Source organism: Megalops cyprinoides, chromosome 17 (genome assembly GCF_013368585.1).
Source record: "Megalops cyprinoides isolate fMegCyp1 chromosome 17, fMegCyp1.pri, whole genome shotgun sequence".
Lineage (NCBI taxonomy): Eukaryota > Metazoa > Chordata > Actinopteri > Elopiformes > Megalopidae > Megalops > Megalops cyprinoides.
In genome coordinates, this window is record NC_050599.1 from 610796 (window position 1) to 630829 (window position 20034).

General features: G+C 50.0%; 3 protein-coding genes across 3 annotated transcripts in view; all 3 read left to right on the forward strand.

Annotated features, from left to right (window-relative positions):
* Nucleotides 1-267: 267 nt before the first annotated feature.
* Nucleotides 268-4883, forward strand: LOC118792572 (lactoylglutathione lyase-like). The gene is made up of 6 exons (XM_036550450.1): nucleotides 268-557; nucleotides 2862-2944; nucleotides 3259-3399; nucleotides 3858-3925; nucleotides 4248-4337; nucleotides 4614-4883. Exons 1-6 carry the CDS (start codon nucleotides 375-377, stop codon nucleotides 4703-4705), a joined length of 657 nt encoding a protein of 218 aa, XP_036406343.1. The 5' UTR covers nucleotides 268-374; the 3' UTR covers nucleotides 4706-4883.
* A 1824-nt stretch (nucleotides 4884-6707) lies between these two features.
* On the forward strand, nucleotides 6708-13479 carry LOC118792734 (BTB/POZ domain-containing protein 9-like). The gene is made up of 11 exons (XM_036550643.1): nucleotides 6708-6907; nucleotides 7925-8136; nucleotides 8371-8734; nucleotides 8890-9157; nucleotides 10276-10495; nucleotides 10639-10758; nucleotides 10873-10982; nucleotides 11188-11377; nucleotides 11490-11597; nucleotides 12219-12297; nucleotides 12438-13479. The coding sequence occupies exons 2-11, from the start codon at nucleotides 7952-7954 to the stop codon at nucleotides 12639-12641; spliced, it is 1848 nt and encodes a 615-aa protein (XP_036406536.1). The 5' UTR covers nucleotides 6708-6907; nucleotides 7925-7951; the 3' UTR covers nucleotides 12642-13479.
* Nucleotides 13480-15901: 2422 nt separating this feature from the next.
* LOC118792293 (AN1-type zinc finger protein 3-like) overlaps nucleotides 15902-20034 on the forward strand; it is an 8525-nt gene continuing 4392 nt past the window's right edge. Inside the window, exon 1 of the mRNA XM_036550117.1 lies at nucleotides 15902-16343. Coding sequence (XP_036406010.1) covers nucleotides 16273-16343 — 71 coding nt within the window. The 5' untranslated portion in view covers nucleotides 15902-16272. The remainder of the gene's footprint in view (nucleotides 16344-20034) is intronic.

The window sequence follows — 20034 nt, forward strand, 5'->3', positions numbered from 1 at the left end:
CTGTGACGGGATAGTCTATTGTCTTGTCAGAATGGGAATAATTTATTTCATTTAGTACATGAATTTATCATTTACTCATATCTTACTAGTTAACTAGTTAGGGTTTGCCATATGGCAGAACTCTCAGCCCGGTCCAGATGATTACACGTTGCGAGTGCGTGTAATGCGCCATAAATAGCATTTTGTCAATGCGCGGTTTTCACACTAGAGGGAGGGAGAGGACCGCTAAAGTTATTTTTATTTCCATAACCTTTAGCTGGCAACCGTTTTACCCACCCTTGACAACCGACTCTTGTTTATTTATTTGTTTATTTATTCATTCATTCATTTTGCAAAGGAAGCTCCTCCCAGCTGAGTTCATCTCGGAAGTGTCCATGCTCCGCTGCGCGCTGTCCCGCCTTGCGGTCGGCGCTCCCGGCCGCGCCGGCAGCAGTTTGCCCGGACTTCGCTGGAGCTGCGCCGGGACCAGGGCTCCACAGCGGCACAAGATGACCGACCGAGGGCTTTCCGACGAGGCTGCTGCGGCCGCATGCAAGGAGGGTAACCCGATAACTCAGGTCAGAGCCGAAACGGTGGGACCGGCTGCAGAGTTCAGACTGAGGCTTTTAACGTAACTTCTGAAATGAAAAAGCCGGCTCGCCTTACAGGTGTGTTATGCGCCGGGCATTGCCGGCTAGGTAGGCTACATTGCGCAAAGTTAAAGAAAGCATTCAAGCGACAGGTTTAGCTTTGTTAGTGTCTACGTTGTCGACGAGTTCAAAAGATAATAATTTGGTTTTACAGTGAAAAGTGATTGGCCTGGCTGCATCATTTTCTTGTATCTGGCCTCCATGGAAAGTTAGTTGCACAGTTTAACTGTTGTATCGTAGCTCAGTGTAGCGCAATGCTTCTCTGTGTGTACAGGCTTTCATTCTGAGTGTTTTTAAATGGCTGTGATTGAGTTTCTAATTAGATACAGATCTTTATTTGGCATCTCTACATGCAATGATCTATTTGTGTTAAGGAAATAATTGCTTTTGGGCCAAAATAAACATAAAGTGCACTTGTTTGCCCATTAATTCAGTGCAAGTTTTTCCAGTTAAATTACCTATTCTTCACTCCATTGAGTGACGAATTATTCTTGGCAAAATTGTAAAATTGTTTGTAGTGCTGACATACCAAAGGTGTTGAAATAGTAGAAATAGAGCATAGAATTGCCTTAATAAAATGTTATTGATTTATGATTGAGCTGCAACAAAAAAAAAAAAAAAAACAGGATACATGCTGGGTCCACAGGAGCAGGTTTGAGGAAGCAGCTGGAGCACACTTCACAGAAGCACACTTTGTGTCCTGCTCTCAGTGCCAGGCACCTGGAAGGGCAGAGCATTGTGAGGCTTTACTGGGAGTTACAGCATCAGCGGAGGGCAGGCGTGGGTGCAGAGCCGTTTACTACTGAGTTCAGGGCAGCTCCCAGCCTTCCACAGCTTTAAATGTGCAAGGATGTCCAGCATAGAACCCTCACACTCTTGCACCAGAGATGGCAGTAGTGTACATTTCAGTTGAATTTAAGCCACTACAGAAAAGGAAAATGACTGATACGATAGATAGTTGGCATGTTTACAATGCATATTAGGGAAAGCGGTCTCCTGCGGTGATTACTGGCCATGTGGGATCACCACCTTACCCTGCCAGCAGCTGGCTTTGCTCTGATTCTAGGGCCCCATGGGCTCCTTCTGAGCCTCTCACCTCTGGCTGAACCCTGGGCAGAGGGAGCCTAATTCTGAAGCTCAGTTCTCTGTCTGTAGCAGTTGTGGCTGGGTCCCTACTTACCCTGCTGATTCCCTTTGATGTATCAGTCACAGTTAACACACACATCAAAGGGAATCAGTCACAGTTAACACATACATCAAAGGCAATCAGTCACAGTTAACACACACATCAAAGGGAATCAGTCACAGTTAACACACACATCAAAAGGAAAGCAGAGTCACAGTGATTCTATAATCAGAGTTGTGTCCTGGCCATCTGTAGTAACATCATGTTATATTAGTTGTTTTCTGGCTGGCATACGGTATGTGTGACTGCTGGTCTGCCCGCATTGTGATGACCCCTGTGCCCTCAGTTTTTCTGCTGATCCTGTAGAGCTCAGGGATGGGCAAGGGAGGAGTGAGCAAAGGGTCTAAAGTGGATGGTCTCTTTGTTGTTGCTGTCTACCTTTAAATACCTGTCAGTGTTACGGCACCTCTGAGTCAGCGAGGCTTTGTGGTGGTAATGGTTTATCCCGGTGGTGCTCGCATGCCATTTTAAAGAGAAAGAAAATGCATCACGCAGATCCCTCTTTTTCATTCAGTGGTTGTGCAATTTTTAGTGACTTAGTGTGTTTAGCAGGATGGTGTGGGATTACGCTGCAGTAGAATGTTACAGTTAGGCCTGTGAGTTGCTCATTATTAAAATCATTCTTTATTTGACAGACGTCTTCACCCAGGGTACCTTGCAGTACAACACTGATCGTCATTTCCTAACACATTCAGTGTGTGTGACGTTTACTGAGCTAGGGCTGCTTCTCACATCATGTGCGCACTCCTCTCCCATTTGACTGAAGTATTTGGCATGTTTGGATCAATCACAGGAGCATGTCTTTCATGCAAGGTCACAAGTAACTTGTAGGTTGTAGACTGTCTGTGTGTGTGTGTGTGTGTGTGAGTGAGAGAGAGAGAGAGAGAGAGAGAGAGAGTGTGTGAGAGAGTATGAGTGTGCATGTGTGTGTGTCTGTGTATTTGTGGGGCTTGGTGCAGTATATGTGTGTGGCTTTGTGCAGTGTGTGTGTGTGTGTGTGTGTGTGAGTAAGTGCTGGACAGAGCGTGATGGTCAATGTGTTGCAGGACTACATGATGCAGCAGACCATGCTGAGAGTAGGGGACCCGGTGAAATCTCTGGATTTCTACACACGGATCCTGGGCATGACGTGAGCGTGAGACCCCCCCCCCCCCCCCGCCATTTATGATAAGCAGGTTACACTCTGTACAGTACAGGCCAGTACAGGCTGAGAAGTTTTAAAAAATGTAACTAAGATAACTCATTCAGAGATTTAAGAATCTCGTGCAGCTAGCAGATTTGTCATTGGTGGTTTAATGGCCACGTTGCTCTCCTGAGCTGATCTGTGTGTTCACAGTCACAGTCACGGTCACGGTCACAGTCACAGTTCTTTCTGCTGCACTCTGTCCCGGCTCTGTGGTATGATGTCCTTTTCCTATGTAAACATTTTTGTCTGTGTTTTAGGCTGCTGCAGAAGATTGACTTCCCATCCATGCGATTCACGCTTTACTTCCTCGGCTACGAGGACAGGAAGGAGATCCCTGTGGACGTGAAAGAGAGGACAGCGTGGACCTTCTCCCGGCAAGCCACCATCGAGCTCACCCAGTCAGTAACCCCGATAACTAACCTTAACCCAGTCAGTATCCCAATAACTAAGCCTAACCCTCTAACCCTAACACTAACCCTTGCCCAGTCAGTAACCCCTCTATCACTGCAGTAACCTACACCCCACAGAGACATCAAGCTTGCACATTAAGTGGCATGACAACTCTTGAAAGAGCATACAGGGTGTAAGAGAATGGCATTACAGTCACGTAGTCTGCATGGCATAAGCCTCCATAAACCTGACACATAATCTGTGATACAAGCCTCCATAGAACTCTCACATAATCGATCATAGAAGCCTTCATTGAGTTCACACAGTTACACTTGTGTGGTGTAGCCGTGGTGCACATTATTAATAAACCTAAGATGGCATGTGTGTGTGTATGTGATGGTGTCTGTGTTAATGTGTGTTTTGGAAATGGATATGGATTCCTGTCACTCTTTTCCCTCTTCCTCAGTAACTGGGGCTCAGAGTCCGATGAAACCCAATCCTACCACAACGGCAACTCCGACCCTCGTGGCTTTGGTTAGTTAAACATGGCACCTCTGTTTTCCTAATAAAATAAATTATTGTTTCGTTTAAAACCACAAACTAGATATGTCTTTAATGTCTTTAATCATAAAAATGAGGTAGTGTAGTGCCTGAGCTGAATTTGTTAAAAAATAAAAATGCTCCAGCAGACATCAGCCACTCAAGCCCTGCAGGAGGACCAGGCCAGTGTTTGTTCTGGTCACAGCCCTCCTGGTTGGGTTTCACTCCCCTGGTCCTGCACTGGTTGCTGTGTGGAAACACCTTGCTTTGTTATTTGAGGTCTTTAAGCGCTGTCTTCTCCTGTTCTTGCCCCCAGGGCACATCGGTATTGCAGTTCCCGATGTCTATGCTGCTTGCAAACTGTTTGAAGAGCAGGGAGTCACTTTTGTGAAGAGGCCAGATGAGGGTGAGAGCAGCTCTGAATGGCACTCGGCTTCAGCCTGTTTGTAGGAAAGGGCACAGGGAGGCAGCCTCTTCCTGGCGACACATTCCAGCCGACTCTGCGGCGCGGCTCAGCTGAGAGGTTGCATCAGAGTCGGCGTGGGCTAACAGACTGCTTTGTTTGCGTGCATTCATGCATGCAGATTGCATTCAAAGCCTAGTTACTCGCGTTGAGAAATGTTTCCTGTGTGATGTTCCTGCTTGTGTGAGCTCAGATGGAATTCTGTTGGGGTTTTTCCAGGTAAAATCAGTGGACTGGCCTTCATACAGGACCCAGATGGATACTGGATCGAGATTCTGAGCCCAAACAACATGGTCTCCATCATCACCTAGGAACAGAGAGATGAGGGTGAGCCGAGGGCGTGAAGACGGGATTTAAAGAGAGAAGTTTAGAGCAGACATGGAACCGTCGAGAAGACCAGAGAGAGATCAGTGACAGTGCTGGTGGAGAGAGTCTCTTAGACAGCAGGATTCACCTTCATTTTAAAGGCACCTGCAATGGAAAAAATAAAAGGACCTCAAGTTATTTGTTTAGTTTCTATATTTTGTTCACCATATTTCCTGTGTTCTGCCTGTAACACCTGCAGTAGATGCAGCTCTGTACACTTCCTGTTCCTGCTCCAGAGGAGGGCCAGGAAAGAGTGCATTCAGGAAACACTTCATTTGTACATAATTCAGGAAACACTTCATTTGTACATAGCCCTGTACTAATGACTGCTGCCCATATCTTCTGTGTGCACAGACTTACAGGCTCCTCCTCTCCAGTGGCTCTGAAAGCCGTGGTGCATTTTTCCAGCTCTGTCTGTCTGTGATCTGTTTTCTTTCCTCATACCACAGTCCTTACACTTAGGAACAACAGAATTGCAACACCTGGGACAAGACAGGAAGTCCGAGCCACAGATGGTCACTTACAAGCTGCTGGACAGCAGAGGGCAGTAACGTCCGACTGAAAGCTACTGCATTCAGTGCTGATCACAGTGCCTCCCGTGCTGTCCCACGGCGAGAGGAATGTAACCTTGTCCTGGCCTGTTCCTCTGGATTCTTAAGCCACAGCTGCATGGCATTGTGTATGTTCTGACGGTGCACCTGTGTCTGATACTCTGACAGACGACCACACGGCCAAAAAGTTTAGCCCACCAACACCTGACACGCCTGCGCAGTCTCGCACACACAGATGGCTGCAATGCTGTGTGCGTTTGTGCAGAGCAGGGAACCTGAGGCCAGTGCAAGGTTAGATAGCAGCCTTGCCTCATTTCTTACTCCTTTACATGAGTGAAAGAGATGCTGTCTGCACACCGCTGCAGAAATGTCGTGTGAAAGAGATGCTGTCTGCACACCGCTGCAGAAATGTCGTGTGAAAGCAATGCTGTCTGCACACCGCTGCAGAAATGTCGTGTGAAAGCGATGCTGTCTGCACACCGCTGCAGAAATGTCGTGTGAAAGCGATGCTGTCTGCACACCGCTGCAGAAATGTCATGTTCGGACAGCATCCTGTTCTCTGGCCCTGTGCACCTGCAGAGATTTCATCTGAATTTCTCTGACTGCAGTCACTCTCCAGGTTTTATTTATTCATTCACTCTGAATATTCCAAAGAATTTTTACCAGCTGGGACCTTTCAGCACTTTAATAAGTGAAAACACTTGCAATGTTTAATACAAAGGTATTAAGTCATTTTAAAAGTAACTTTACGTTTTCTTATATTTCCTACAAAAATAGAGAATTCTGTAAGGGTGACACATGTCAATGATTGTTTTTCAGCTACATCCAGTTAAGGTCTAGCTGGTGACAGGTAACTTATGTCAGTTGGTTTATAAAACGTTTCATCTGGTGAGATTTTAAACTATTTGAAACAAAGTAACTTTTTTGCTGACATGTTTTAATGTTATATTTAATTACATTACATGGAGCAAAATCATGTTGGTCAGATAATGAATTTTACTGTAAGGTGAAGTGAATTTACTGCAAAGTGAGGTAAAGATGTATTAAAGCCCCTTTAGTTTGTGTTGTACAGTAATATCCGACAAGGATCATGATGAAAAGGCATTTGCTGTAGGTTCCTGTAGGTTTAGCATCGGACGGGTCACTGTAGCTGTGCACCGTGGAATGTGCGGGATTTCAGCTGGCGTAAACACAGCGCGCGTTCTCGTTTCAAATAAATCTCATTTTAAATATTTATGTTCGATTACTGTTTTGGCCTTATTTTATAACCACCCTAGCCACGTTAGTATCCTGTTGGTGAGTCGACGTTGACTATGCGATTTTTGAATTATTTTGTCAGGCAACGTTGCTTTTTCGCCATCCTCCCCATAAGAGGCGCTCCGGATTTGTTTAGGTGAAGTTCTCCGGAACACCATCCGGGTTGAGCCCCATGGTCGTGTGATGTTTTGGTCGCGACCCTCTGGGCCCCTGGCTTGATATAGATGAGCAAAACGCTACTTCTTTGCAACGTTGTTGCGATTGTTGAACACGCCGATCCGGAAAAGCTTGAAACAGAAAGCGATAAGAAAGTGAATGCCATCTGTCCGCAGGGCGTCGGTATGTACCGCTGCTAAACGTCAGTCAGCGTTAGCTAACCAGACCACTGTAATTTTGTCATAAAAAATAAGTCATACTGTGTAACTGGTTTGCTAGCTAGGTGGCTAAGTTTCAGAATGAGCTGTCAGATGGCTTGCAGAATGAACGCCCTGGATGTGTCAGATCACCGGCGAGCTAACGCGACAGCAGCACAAGCAGCTAGCATGAATGCAGCGAGTTAGCTGCTGTTACCAAATCACTGCATGTCTATCGGCTTTGTTAACAAACGAGTTCTCCCGCAACATCGTGCTTAAACCTGTCAGCAGTGCATCCGTGGTTTTTGGAAATAGGCTATAAAATTATAATAGTAATAGCCTAGTTACCAAACTAGCTGTCATCGTCGACAGCTTGGTAGACATGTCTATGGGAAATTTTAATTGAAAACTAACAACTATGATTGTTTTATGTGTTGTTTAAACATTGCCAGGGAATTTGACAACACAGTAAAATAGAAAGCGGTTGATAAAAATACCAGATTGTCAGTATACCAGTATATATCGCGTACCTTCATTTACGTTGATTAAAACGGGTAATATTAAATGTAGATCCATGAAGTCGGTGATACCGGCGTTAAACAGAAAACTTTCGACAGCCCATTATGAATATGGTTTTAAGGGTCGGGCGGAGTACTGAGCTCGGAATGATGTGACGGATATACAGCTAGATGCATATTCCAAACCTCCGATTACGGCTGGGCAGGTATAAATATTTATTTACTTGCCGCAGTATATAAGGTATAGACAGAATGAACGCATCCAGTGTTGTATCCATTCAACATTCATTTGGATACATTCAACAATTTGGCTACAGTCCACTTCTGTAATATACCGTATCTGCCCCCGATACATTTTACTTTATGATTTCTTTTCATTTTTGTTTACCCGAGCAGTCTGAGAGCTCCCCTGTAATATTAGCGCAGATCGTGTTACTGTGGGTGACAGAAGGTGGGAATCTCTCTCCCTCTGGTGGTCGCGTTAGGAGTGAGAGCGCCCCCTACCTTTGGCCATGAGTAACAGCCACCCGCTGCGGCCGCTGGGCTCGGTGTCGGAGATCGACCATGTGCAGCTGCTGTCGGAGCAGCTGGGCGCGCTCGCTCCCGGGGAGGAATACAGCGACGTCACCTTCATCGTGGAGGAGAAGCGCTTCCCTGCGCACAGGGTCATTCTGGCTGCACGCTGCCATTACTTCAGGTGGGTGAATCACACTTTCACATGACCTAATTTCAAATAAAACTGGTATTCCATGGGTCAGAGACAGCGTAGTGTAATATAGTGCCATTATATTGCCAGTTCATGTTTGCATTGTGATTTGAGATTAGCAGATCGGCCCGCATGTGTGTGACACTGATGGCTGACGGGTCCTCAGCATGTTAGCGCTGCGGCCATTAGGGGCGGGGCTGACAGCGGGCTCCTCCTCTCTCTCAGAGCGCTGCTGTACGGCGGGATGAAGGAGGCGCAGCCGCAGGGGGAGGTGTGCCTGGAGGAGACACGGGCGGAGGCCTTCTCCATGCTGCTGCAGTACCTGTACACGGGCCGGGCCAGCCTCAGCGCCGCCCGCGAGGAGGTGCTGCTTGACTTCCTGGGCCTGGCCCACCGCTACGGCCTCCAGCCACTAGAGGACTCCACCTGCGAGTTCCTGCGCACCGTGCTGCACACTCACAACGTGTGCCTGGTGTTCGACGTTGCCAGTCTGTACAGCCTCAGCGCCCTCAGCCATGCCTGCTGCTCCTTCATGGACCGCCACGCCCCCGAGGTGCTCGCCTCCGACGGCTTCCTCACGCTGTCCAAGGTAACGGGGAGTGACGGGTCGGGGCTGAGGAGCAAACGGGTACAGGGAGACTGTGCGGAGATACGGGGGGTAAGACGAAAACGAGGGGTCGCTGTGTGAAAGCGGGGTGTAATGGAACAGTGTGGGCCTCTCTGTCCGTCTGTCTGTCCCTGCAGACGGCTCTGCTGACGGTGGTGAGAAGGGACTCGTTTGCCGCCAGCGAGAGGGAGATCTTCCAGGCGCTGTGCCGCTGGTGCCGGCAGAACGGGGACGGCACGGCGGTGCAGGAAGCGATGTCAGCGGTGCGGCTGCCGCTCATGACTCTGACGGAGATGCTGAATGTGGTGAGGCCCTCCGGCCTGGTCAGCCCTGACCACCTGCTGGACGCCATACAGACCCGCTCAGAGAGCCGAGACATGGACCTCAGCTACCGCGGCATGCTCAGTGAGTCAGTTACCCCTGCGCTCAGTGAGGCAGAGTCACGCCTGCGCCCAGTGAGTCAGTTACCCCTGCGCTCAGTGAGTCAGTTACCCCCGCGCTCAGTGAGGCAGAGTCACGCCTGCACTCAGTGAGTCAGAGTCACGCCTGCGCTCAGTGAGTCAGAGTCACGCCTGCACTCAGTGAGTCAGTCACGCCTGCACTCAGTGAGTCAGAGTCACGCCTGCACTCAGTGAGTCAGTCACGCCTGCGCTCAGTGAGGCAGAGTCACGCCTGCGCTCAGTGAGTCAGTCACGCCTGCGCTCAGTGAGGCAGAGTCACGCCTGCACTCAGTGAGTCAGAGTCACGCCTGCGCTCAGTGAGTCAGTTACCCCTGCGCTCAGTGAGTCAGAGTCACGCCTGCACTCAGTGAGTCAGTCACGCCTGCACTCAGTGAGTCAGAGTCACGCCTGCGCTCAGTGAGTCAGTCACGCCTGCGCTCAGTGAGGCAGAGTCACGCCTGCACTCAGTGAGGCAGTTACGCCTGCGCTCAGTGAGTCAGTCACGCCTGCACTCAGTGAGTCAGAGTCACGCCTGCACTCAGTGAGTCAGTCACGCCTGCGCTCAGTGAGGCAGAGTCACGCCTGCGCTCAGTGAGTCAGTCACGCCTGCGCTCAGTGAGGCAGAGTCACGCCTGCGCCCAGTGAGTCAGTTACCCCTGCGCTCAGTGAGTCAGTCACGCCTGCGCTCAGTGAGGCAGAGTCACGCCTGCGCTCAGTGAGGCAGAGTCACGCCTGCGCTCAGTGAGGCAGAGTCACGCCTGCGCTCAGTGAGTCAGAGTTACGCACAGCCATATATGGCTGTGTCAGTTAAGGAGAAACACAGGGATAAAGTTCAGTCGAATGTAATACGCATATGCATACTCTTCAGACCTTGTGTGAGTCCTGCCTGTGCTGGTGTGGAGAGAGTGCTTCAGTACGTCTGCATTCTGTGCTGAAGTGCTGATATTCAGCAGCCGTGAAAAGGTTTGTCTTTGCAGTCTTCAGAAGATTAGGGCACAGCATAGGAAATCTAGGAATGAGTGGGAATCCTTGGTGAATGTGTGTGTCTGTGCGTGCATGCGTGCGTGTGTATGTGTGTGTCAGTCCCTGAGGAGAACATCGCCACCATGAAGCACGGCGCGCAGGTGGTGAAGGGGGAGCTGAAGTCGGCACTGCTGGATGGGGACACGCAGAACTACGACCTGGACCACGGCTTCTCCCGGCACCCGATCGAGGAGGACGGCCGAGCCGGCATCCAGGTGAAGCTGGGCCAGCCCTCCATCATCAACCACATCCGAATCCTGCTGTGGGACAGGGACAGCCGGTGAGAGACAGCAGCCCACTCACTCCCCTCCTTCTTAATGTTCTTCTCAGTGTGGGCATGTGCTGTATTATGTGAGACTCTGCAGTTCATCTTCATCTCCTTCTCCCCTCCCTCCCCCTCCCCCTCCATCTCTGTGTCCCCAGGTCGTACTCCTATTATATAGAGGTGTCGATGGACGAGCTGGACTGGGTGCGTGTGGTGGATCACTCTAAGTACCTGTGTCGCTCCTGGCAGAATCTGTACTTCCCGGCACGAGTGTGTCGGTAAGACAGGAGGCCCCCGCCCCCGGGATCGCATTCTTAGACCCGCATCGCCACACCTGTGTGTCTGTGTACCTGTGATTGTGTGCTTTTGCTCAGGTGTGTTATGTGTTCCAGGTATGTGCGCATTGTTGGAACACACAACACTGTCAACAAGGTGTTCCATCTGGTGGCCTTCGAGTGCACATTCACCCATCACTCTTTCATCCTGGAGAAAGGCCTTCTTGGTAAGACATAAGCAGACAGGAACAGGAACATGTGATCACTTCCTGTGACAGGTGACGTGTTGTACATGCAGGGTCATCTGCCTTGGTCGCTCTGTATCTCTCTCTCTCTCTCAGTCTCCCTCGTTCTTTATTGGCCTGACAGTGTTTAATTTTGGGTTTGCGTTTATGCAGTGGAAGTGTGAGTCTCTCTCTCACTGCTCCACAGTACCCAGTGAGAACATGGCCACCATCTCAGCCTGCGCCAGCGTCATAGAGGGGGTGAGCCGCAGCCGAAACGCCCTCCTGAACGGGGACACCTGCAACTACGACTGGGACTCGGGTTACACCTGTCATCAGCTGGGCTCAGGGGCCATTGTGATCCAGCTAGCACAGCCATACATGGTGGACTCGCTAAGGTAAGTAGCAGAGACTGTGTGTGTGTGTGTGTGTGTGTGTGTGTGTGTGTGTGTGTGTGTGTGTGTGTGTGTGTGTAAGACGTGTGGGAGGGTAACGTGTGTCTCTGGACAGATTGCTGCTATGGGACTGTGATGACCGAAGCTACAGTTACTACATCGAGCTCTCCACCAATCAGCAGCAGTGGACCAGGGTGGTGGACCGAACCAAGGTGGCCTGCAGGTGGGCGTGTCTCTCATCTGTGTGCGCCTGTTCCTCTACCTGTCTGCGCTTTCCCTGGCTCCATCTCACAAGATGTGTCTCTGTCCCTCTCAGTACATCCTGTCTCTCTGTGTCTGTGCTGTATATCTGACTGTATGTCTGACTGTGTGTCTCTGTGTCTGTGCTGTGTGTCTGACTGTGTGTCTCTCTGTGTCTGTGCTGTATGTCTGACTGTGTCTGTGCTGTGTGTCTGACTGTGTCTCTCTGTGTCTGTGCTGTATGTCTGACTGTGTCTGTGCTGTATGTCTGACTGTGTGTCTCTCTGTGTCTGTGCTGTATGTCTGACTGTGTCTGTGCTGTATGTCTGACTGTGTGTCTCTCTGTGTCTGTGCTGTATGTCTGACTGTGTCTGTGCTGTATGTCTGACTGTGTGTCTCTCTGTGTCTGTGCTGTATGTCTGACTGTGTCTGTGCTGTATATCTGACTGTATGTCTCTCTGTGTCTGTGCTGTATATCTGACTGTATGTCTCTCTGTGTCTGTGCTGTATGTCTGACTGTGTCTCTCTGTGTCTGTGCTGTATGTCTGACTGTGTGTCTCTGTGTCTGTGCTGTGTGTCTGACTGTGTGTCCCTGCCACTGTAGGTCCTGGCAGACGCTGCAGTTTGAGAAGCAGCCCGCCTCCTTTGTGCGCATCGTGGGGACCCACAACACCGCCAACGAGGTGGGCAGCGCAGCGGGCAGAGGGGGGAGGATGCCGGCGGCCGCAGAGAAGCGGACACTGTCACCATCATCATCATCACCATCATCATCTTCTTCATCAGCAGCAGCACGGTGACTGTGTCCGTTTTCTCCATCTCTCAGGTTTTCCACTGCGTGCACTTTGAGTGTCCGGCCCAGATGGACACAGCTGTGCAGGAAGGCAGGCCCGGGCAGGACCCACCCGAACCCAGCTCCTCCTCCCAATTGCCCCGCCCCCCGCGGCCCTCACGCACCCACGGCCTGCTCCCCGCCCCGACGGCACCGCCTTCCTCCTCCTCCTCCTCCTCCTCACACACCCACCACTGACGCGCCTGTGCGCTGCCCGGGGGGACACACCTTTGACTGCAGGGGCGTAACAGAAAACCCCAAAGCTGTGTTTGCACACGTATCTGTCTCCATGGTGCACTTCTCTATGCTGCTATGCCAATTGCTCAGTTTTATGATGATTGACAGTTGTAATATTGATGATGGATAACTTGTGATGACTCAAACAAACTTTAATCTATTTCAGGATTTAAGTAGTTTATGAGTTTTGTCTGAATTATTTTTGGGAGGTGGTGGACACTGTATGGAGCAGAGTAAGAATCCCATAGACAACTCACTGAGCTGCTGGTGTTCGCTGGAGCCTCACACCCCCATCTTTAGCAGACGGCACTGTCAGTCCTGTATCATGTGTAGTTTTGTTTTCAGTTGTTTTGACACTTCAGCTAACGTTGGGCTTCTGGTAGATTAAAAGGTGTACCAAAGGGCTGTATTTCCCCTCTTATTTAACACGCCTCAGTGTGTAGCTGCACTTTATCAGGATGTGACAGGATTTTGCCAAACAGCACAAAGCTATGCTGTGCTTTATGTAGGGTTTCGGAGAAAATAACCTTTTTACTTTATGTAAACCTTCTGTAGCCACCTTTCTTTGGGTTTATACACACCAAGAGTGCTGATGGTACAAGCATCAGTTTTGTCACATTTTGTCCTCTCAGTGACTGACAGTTTTTGATGCAAAAACATACTTTTTGCACTTTAAGTGTGTTTTTTCATTCTTTAAAGCAGAATATTTATCTGAAATTCATGCTGTGTAGGTTTGGCCAGAGAGAGTGCATTGTGTCAGAGAAAGAGTGCTTCATCAGTGTGCTGACACTGTGCCCCCCCCCCCCCCCCCCCCCCCCATGCTCTCTCTCTCTACCTTTTCTCTCCACCCCTCCATCCGTGCCTGTGTTTACCCTCTGTCTCCCTTTTCCCCCATTGCTGCTGTTTTCTCTCCCTCTCCATTCATCTGTCAGCTTAAGCTCATATAAATTCTTCACTTGACGTCTCAGACGTCTGCCAGGGCTGTGGTGAGAAGCTGGGGTGTGGGAGTTGCATTAAAATGTAGACTGTTACCGACAGACGTGTTGCTCCCTCTCTTCTCTGGGAGCCGAAGAGTGGTCCTTTTTGGACTGACGGAGCTTGATTGTGTCCTGTTTTCATGGATGTATTAATATGGTAATTATGAGTGATATTAGCATTAATTTATTGGTTAGTATGACTGTTTTCGGTATCACTAGAGATCACTAGAGATCATTGTGCAAGAGAAGCCCTGCTTGACTACAAATGATAACCACTGTTTTGTATCACAGCAGTATTTCCATACCCTGTCTTGGTCTTTTGAGTCAGGCAGAGCATTGTGGGCAATATGGTGCTGCAGGCCTGTGTATTACTGGGGGATGGAGAGGATTGGATGGCTGCTGGTCCTGTGCAGGGGCGAGGCCTGCACTCTGTGCGGGAGGCTCCTCCTCTTCCTGTAGACTCTGTGATGGTGTTGGCTGGCTGCACCTTCTGTAAGGAGTTTTCATTAAAGAAAGCAGACTCTGAATGGAAATCACATAAAACGTCTCTAACACCACAATTGCAGTCTTTCTCTGGCCTCAAAAAATTATGTTTTTAAAAGACTTACGAAAAAACAGTTTGAGTTCTCCATCAGAGTCACAGCAGTATTGGTTTGCAGTATTTTGTTTGCATGCAGTAATATAATGGACACCTTTCTGTGTGAACGTCATGTTATGTTTGATGTGGTTAAATGTGCCTCATAGTTTTTCCTATCGGGGGCGTACTTTGAAGACAAAAAAATAAAAGATGAGCTTCAATAAATTTGGAATTAAGAGAAATTGGGGGTTACAAAAGAAATGATCACTCTCAGTGCAACATTGTGTCTTAAAAGAACTAATCCTGGATCTTATCCTGGAGAGGACTGGTTTTCTTACACAGTCTCTCCATTGTGTAAGAACTAGTGCATTGACAGACTAGCCTATGATCCCAGTATGACACCCACTGATAGTATTCATGAAATTGCAATCAGAGAAAACAGCCAGTATTAGTAAGGACCTGCTTCACTTTAGAGTGCAAGTAATAATAATATTAATAATAATGCACAAATACATAGCTCTCATGTCTCACACTTTGGACACGAGATAAACGCAATTGGACCATTGCTCACTCTCACACACCTTGGTAAGATGAGGGAAAGCATTTGCTGTTAGGTGACATTCTCTTTACCAGAGTACTGTTGCAAAGGGCAACACCCCAACCCCCTGTAAACTCTCATACATTGACATTTTCAGGACTTGAGAGCTATGACTCCATAAATAAAATATCACTACAACAGAAGAACAATTTCACACAGTAAAACATCTTCCCATGTTCATACCACACATAGTGTATGAACCTCCACATCAGCCAACCCCCAACCAATGATATGTGGAAGACATGCACCTCTTTGCATAAGGACCATGGGGGTGAATTTACACCAATGTGCCACTTGCCTGACACTAACCCAGATCCCCCTCCTTTAGAAATTATTAACCTAATCGGATCTGCACTATTCATGTAAATGGCCCAATATGGTCTCAAAACAGCCATATTTTCCTCAATAAGTGACAGACTTAGGCTACTTCTGTGTGTGATACATCACCATCAACTCTACATGCCTCAACTGAAACTTACTTTAAATTGCCATAAAATGTTTTTAACCTCCAGTCTTTAAAACAGTATAATGGTCACCATTTACTTTCTGTCTTTCAGAGCTGATCTATGATAAATTCAGTCATTAACACAAACATTGCACAAACTAAACACCTAAACTGACCTTAGATCAGTAATAAGAGCCACCATACAGAGACGCTGCCGCTAGGGAATAGGTCCTCTGGTCCTCCCTTCGAACAGCTGTAGTCGTATGGGATGTCATGGGAGTTTCATGAGACTTACTGAATTCAAACGGGCGAGGGAGGACGTTCTCCTTACCAGTACAGGGCGCAGTTTCGGCAGTTGTTTTTCTGATAAAATACTGCAGGTTATAATGCAAAGTCGGTTAATTCTATGTGTTCACTTGGTAAAAACGAGGCTTTGTTAAAAGTTACATTTTCTCTCGTCTGCACACACGCTTGTTGACCTGCTTCACACTGCACGGCTCTGGCCCCCAGCAGGCGAAACCGTTCGGAAGCGTCCACTTTCCAGAAGGGACGCCAAACATAGTGTATTAAAAATAAATACGTAAAGGAAACTAGGCGTTATGTATGTAAAACATTTAGTTAGGTTAAGTAGTTACAGTAACTATAAGGTAGCATTTTTCTTTTTTGTTGATGAAATGTCCGTTGTGGGTGGAGAGCGCTGGTGAGTTCCCCCTCCACGGCAGTGGCACAGGCCTGACTCCAGCTGATCGGCCTCAGTGTTGCCGCTGCGGACCCTCCGACTGACCGCGGCTGCTTCCACACCAAACCGCCTCTGTTTCAGCTTTAACATTTCCAGCGGCCGCCCGTGTCGGCACCGACCCTTATTCTACCGGCATATTCGGACCGAGGACCGTCTACTGGACCGGGTTTTCTCCAACCGCAGCCGGACGAGGAACCACCCAAAAAGGATAGGCCGCGTCCCCGCTCTCGCCTGTCGTGAACCACCGATTTGAGTGATGGGTGACACGGGCAGTGAACGCAGCAAGCCGCCCAGCTTACCTCCCCGCTGTCCCTGCGGCTTCTGGGGGTAAGCTTTAGTGTGTTTTTTTTGGATTTGTGTGTCGGCTGGAAACGGGGAATATTGTAATTACCCCGGGCTATTGTTGTAAAGTAAAAGCCATTGTTGTTGTTGTTGAGTTGGTGGTGTGGGGGTGGGGAAGTGCAGCTAGCTTAGCTGGCTAGCTGACTGATAGTACTGGGGCTAATGGCAGCTAATATGCAGTTAGCTAGCTGGGCAGCGGGGCTAATGGCAGGTAATCCTCGTTAGCAGCAGCTAAAATGTAGAGCTGGCTAGCTGGTAGTTCTGGCAGTTAATAGGCAGAGCTGGCTAAGCTAGTTAGCCTCTCCAGCTAGCAGTTAGCCTGGCGGATGAGAAACGCAAGAGGCATTGATTTCAGTTGTTTACTTTGTCAGCGTTTAGGTTAGCTACCACAGCTAGCCGTCTAATCAAGCAGAAGGAATATATAATATATATGTTTCTGGGATAACTAATTAGCTAGCTAGCCGCAGTTTTGCTACCTTGGTGGTGTGTTTCACACTGCATTTCGGTACATTTAGTTCACGATGCAGGCAATACAGTGGTCAGCTTGCTGGATAACGCTCAGCGCTTAAATGGCTAACTGGCTAGCTGGCTGTCTGATGGCGAACTGTAGCTAAACTTAAATCTGTGCCACACGCTGCATGTATTAATACTAATGTAACTCGGAAGCCTTAGTGTTCGTAAATCGGCTGCATTGAAATGCACGGAGTGCCATCAGCGCAAGCAGGCAGCTTCCCCCTGGCGCAGGTCTCAGCTGCGGGGTCCCCCAAGGACACGCACAATATGCAACCTCAGAAATCCGATTATAAACACAATATAAGAGCCAAATTAGTCCAGCCTGTTGCCGCATCTGTTTCTACTGTATCTGTCTTAACATAATAGCTAGCTACCTGTTCCATAAACCCAGAAACTCTTTAAACGTTGAACGTTTAACTTCAACAGCCTGTTTTGCTAGGAGGAGGTCTCTGCACTGTGGCACTGCACAGGTTTTTGGAGTGAAAAAAGAAACCGTTACCTCAATTTAATATTTAGAGCAATGAATTAGATAATGGCTGCATGCATAGTCATACAAAGATACTATTACAGCTCTGACATCAGCTGTCTGTGTGTATCGGCAGACCACCTGGAATGTGTGGTGTTCACTGTAGGGTAAACCTCAAGCAGGGAGGCCTGCCAGACCGGCGCAAACAGGACACAGGACCCAGAGGGGAGTCCTGCAGGCCAGCTGAGATCCAGCTGTGGACCTGAGGTCGGCCAACACACCAGTATGTGGAGATTTCCTACAGTCTGTGGGCTCACTTCTGCACAACATATAGCTCAAAGAAACCCAAGGCTGTGGACTTTTTAAGGACATCGGCTGCTTCATCAGCCCTTGAGGCTGGACTGGTGTTTTGATGTCTGGGTGTGGGATAAAGCAGCGTTTTGTCAGGGTTGCCATGTCAGTAGCACTGCTGTAAAGGTGTGTGACAGCGGGTGAAACGGTGATGTGACAGACAGCTCGGTGTTTCTCTGCCTTTCGGGCCGTTTGTGGGAGCAGGGACACCCCTGGCCTCACCATCTCAGGCTCTCCACTGTCGCAGGAATTGAAATGTTGTTAAACATTCCTTCTGCTTTCAGCCTCCTTCTGTTGCGTCTGCACAGGCTTGACACTGTCCACAGACAGTCAGGTGAAATTCCCTATTACAGCTTCAAAAAGGCCGATTAGAGCTGATATTTCAGAGGGCTGCTTTTCAGAGGGAAGCCATTCTGGCTCAAGCCCTTGTCTGGAATCTGCATGAGTTAGTGTGTGACTATGAGGAAACCAGGGTCAGCGATGAGGAGTCATATCTCTCCTGTCTTTCCTTACTGATCATCACCACCACTCCGGGCTGTGCTGTGTGACAGGGCCGGCAGCACAGGGCACTCCGGGCTGTGCTGAGTGAGTAGCACAGGGCACTCCGGGCTGTGCTGAGTGACAGGGCCGGCAGCACAGGGCACTCCGGGCTGTGCTGAGTGAGTAGCACAGGGCACTCCGGGCTGTGCTGAGTGACAGGGCCGGCAGCACAGGGCACTCCGGGCTGTGCTGAGTGAGTAGCACAGGGCACTCCGGGCTGTGCTGAGTGACAGGGCCGGCAGCACAGGGCACTCCGGGCTGTGCTGAGTGACAGGGCTATAGCACAGGGCACTCCGGGCTGTGCTGAGTGACAGGGCTGGCCCTGATAATGCTGAACCTGAGTGTGTGAACAGCAGCGCTGATTCCCCCAGTCAGCTTTATCTATCTGTCCATTACTGCCCCATGTGTTCAACAGTTCAGCCTGGAGGAGGCCCGGTTTGTGTTTCGACTGACCCGGCCTGAAAGAGGCCCGGTTTGTGTTTCGGCTGCACTTCCTGTAACAGACCTATTTACTGCCAGATGTTGCCAGTACGTGCACTTTGAGAGGCGTTTGATCTCTGTTTCAGACAGTCTGCCATTAGAGAATGCTGGGGAGGAAATGGTTAATCTCAGGGAAGGGTCTGCTCTTTATTTGCAGGTTGAAGTACTTGTGCCTAATGTTTCCTGGGATTAGCCAGCAAGAATTAGCTGGGTTGAGTCATAAAATAGCCATTCACTTGAAAGTTTCCACCAGCAGTGTGTAAACTCTTCCCAGTGATCCCTCAGTGAGACAGCGTCTGCTGTTCGGCCTAAACTCAGCTGCTGTGTAGGAGCCAATGGCTCTTTATAGACTGTAGTCAGCTGTGAGACCAGCTAAGCCGATGACAGATGCAGTGTTAAACAGTGTAATCAGGCCAGCTAAGCCGATGACAGATGCAGTGTTAAACGGTATAGTGCGGCCAGCCTGCCCTCCACACCAGCAGGCTGTTTTAGCAGACTGCCCCTTCTAGCACCATGCTGCTTTCTCTCCTGTGTGATTGGTCAGTTTGGTGTCTGGCTGCTAACTTTAATGTCTTCTCTGCCAGGACAGGGATCAGTCTGCCTTGCAGGCTGCAGAATGCCCGGGGTCGGGTCGGGGTGTGGGGTCAGGGTGTGGGGTCGGGTCGGGGTGTGGGGTCAGGGTGTGGGGTCGGGGCTGAGGGTGCGGTCGGGGTGTGGGGTCGGGGCTGAGGGTGCGGTCGGGGTGTGGGGTCGGGGCTGAGGGTGCGGTCGGGGTGTGGGGTCAGGGTGTGGGGTCGTGGCTGAGCGTGCGGTCGGGGTGTGGGGTCAAGGCTGAGGGTGCGGTCGGGGTGTGGGGTCAGGGTGTGGAGTCGGGGCTGAGGGTGCAGTCGGGGTGTGGGGTCAGGGTGTGGAGTCGGGGCTGAGGGTGCAGTCGGGGTGTGGGGTCAGGGTGTGGGGTCGGGGCTGAGGGTGCAGTCGGGGTGTGGGGTCAGGGTGTGGGGTCGGGGCTGAGGGTGCAGTCGGGGTGTGGGGTCAGGGTGTGGAGTCGGGGCTGAGGGTGCAGTCGGGGTGTGGGGTCAGGGTGTGGAGTCGGGGCTGAGGGTGCAGTCGGGGTGTGGGGTCAGGGTGTGGGGTCGGGGCTGAGGGTGCGGTCGGGGTGTGGGGTTGGGGCTGAGGGTGCGGTCGGGGTGTGGGGTCAGGGTGTGGGGTCGGGGCTGAGGGTGCAGTCGGGGTGTGGGGTCAGGGTGTGGGGTCGGGGCTGAGGGTGCGGTCGGGGTGTGGGGTCGGGGCTGAGGGTGCGGTCGGGGTGTGGGGTCAAGGCTGAGG

Bases quoted from the DNA above. Each gene is read 5' to 3' on its own strand.
- LOC118792572 (XM_036550450.1), top strand. From the start codon at position 375: ATGCTCCGCTGCGCGCTGTCCCGCCTTGCGGTCGGCGCTCCCGGCCGC. The intron at 2,945-3,258 runs GTGAGCGTGAGA...TCTGTGTTTTAG, and splicing joins ACACGGATCCTGGGCATGAC to GCTGCTGCAGAAGATTGACT. The intron at 3,926-4,247 runs GTTAGTTAAACA...TCTTGCCCCCAG, and splicing joins CTCCGACCCTCGTGGCTTTG to GGCACATCGGTATTGCAGTT.
- LOC118792734 (XM_036550643.1), top strand. From the start codon at position 7,952: ATGAGTAACAGCCACCCGCTGCGGCCGCTGGGCTCGGTGTCGGAGATC. The intron at 10,496-10,638 runs GTGAGAGACAGC...CTGTGTCCCCAG, and splicing joins CTGTGGGACAGGGACAGCCG to GTCGTACTCCTATTATATAG. The intron at 12,298-12,437 runs GTGGGCAGCGCA...TCCATCTCTCAG, and splicing joins CCCACAACACCGCCAACGAG to GTTTTCCACTGCGTGCACTT.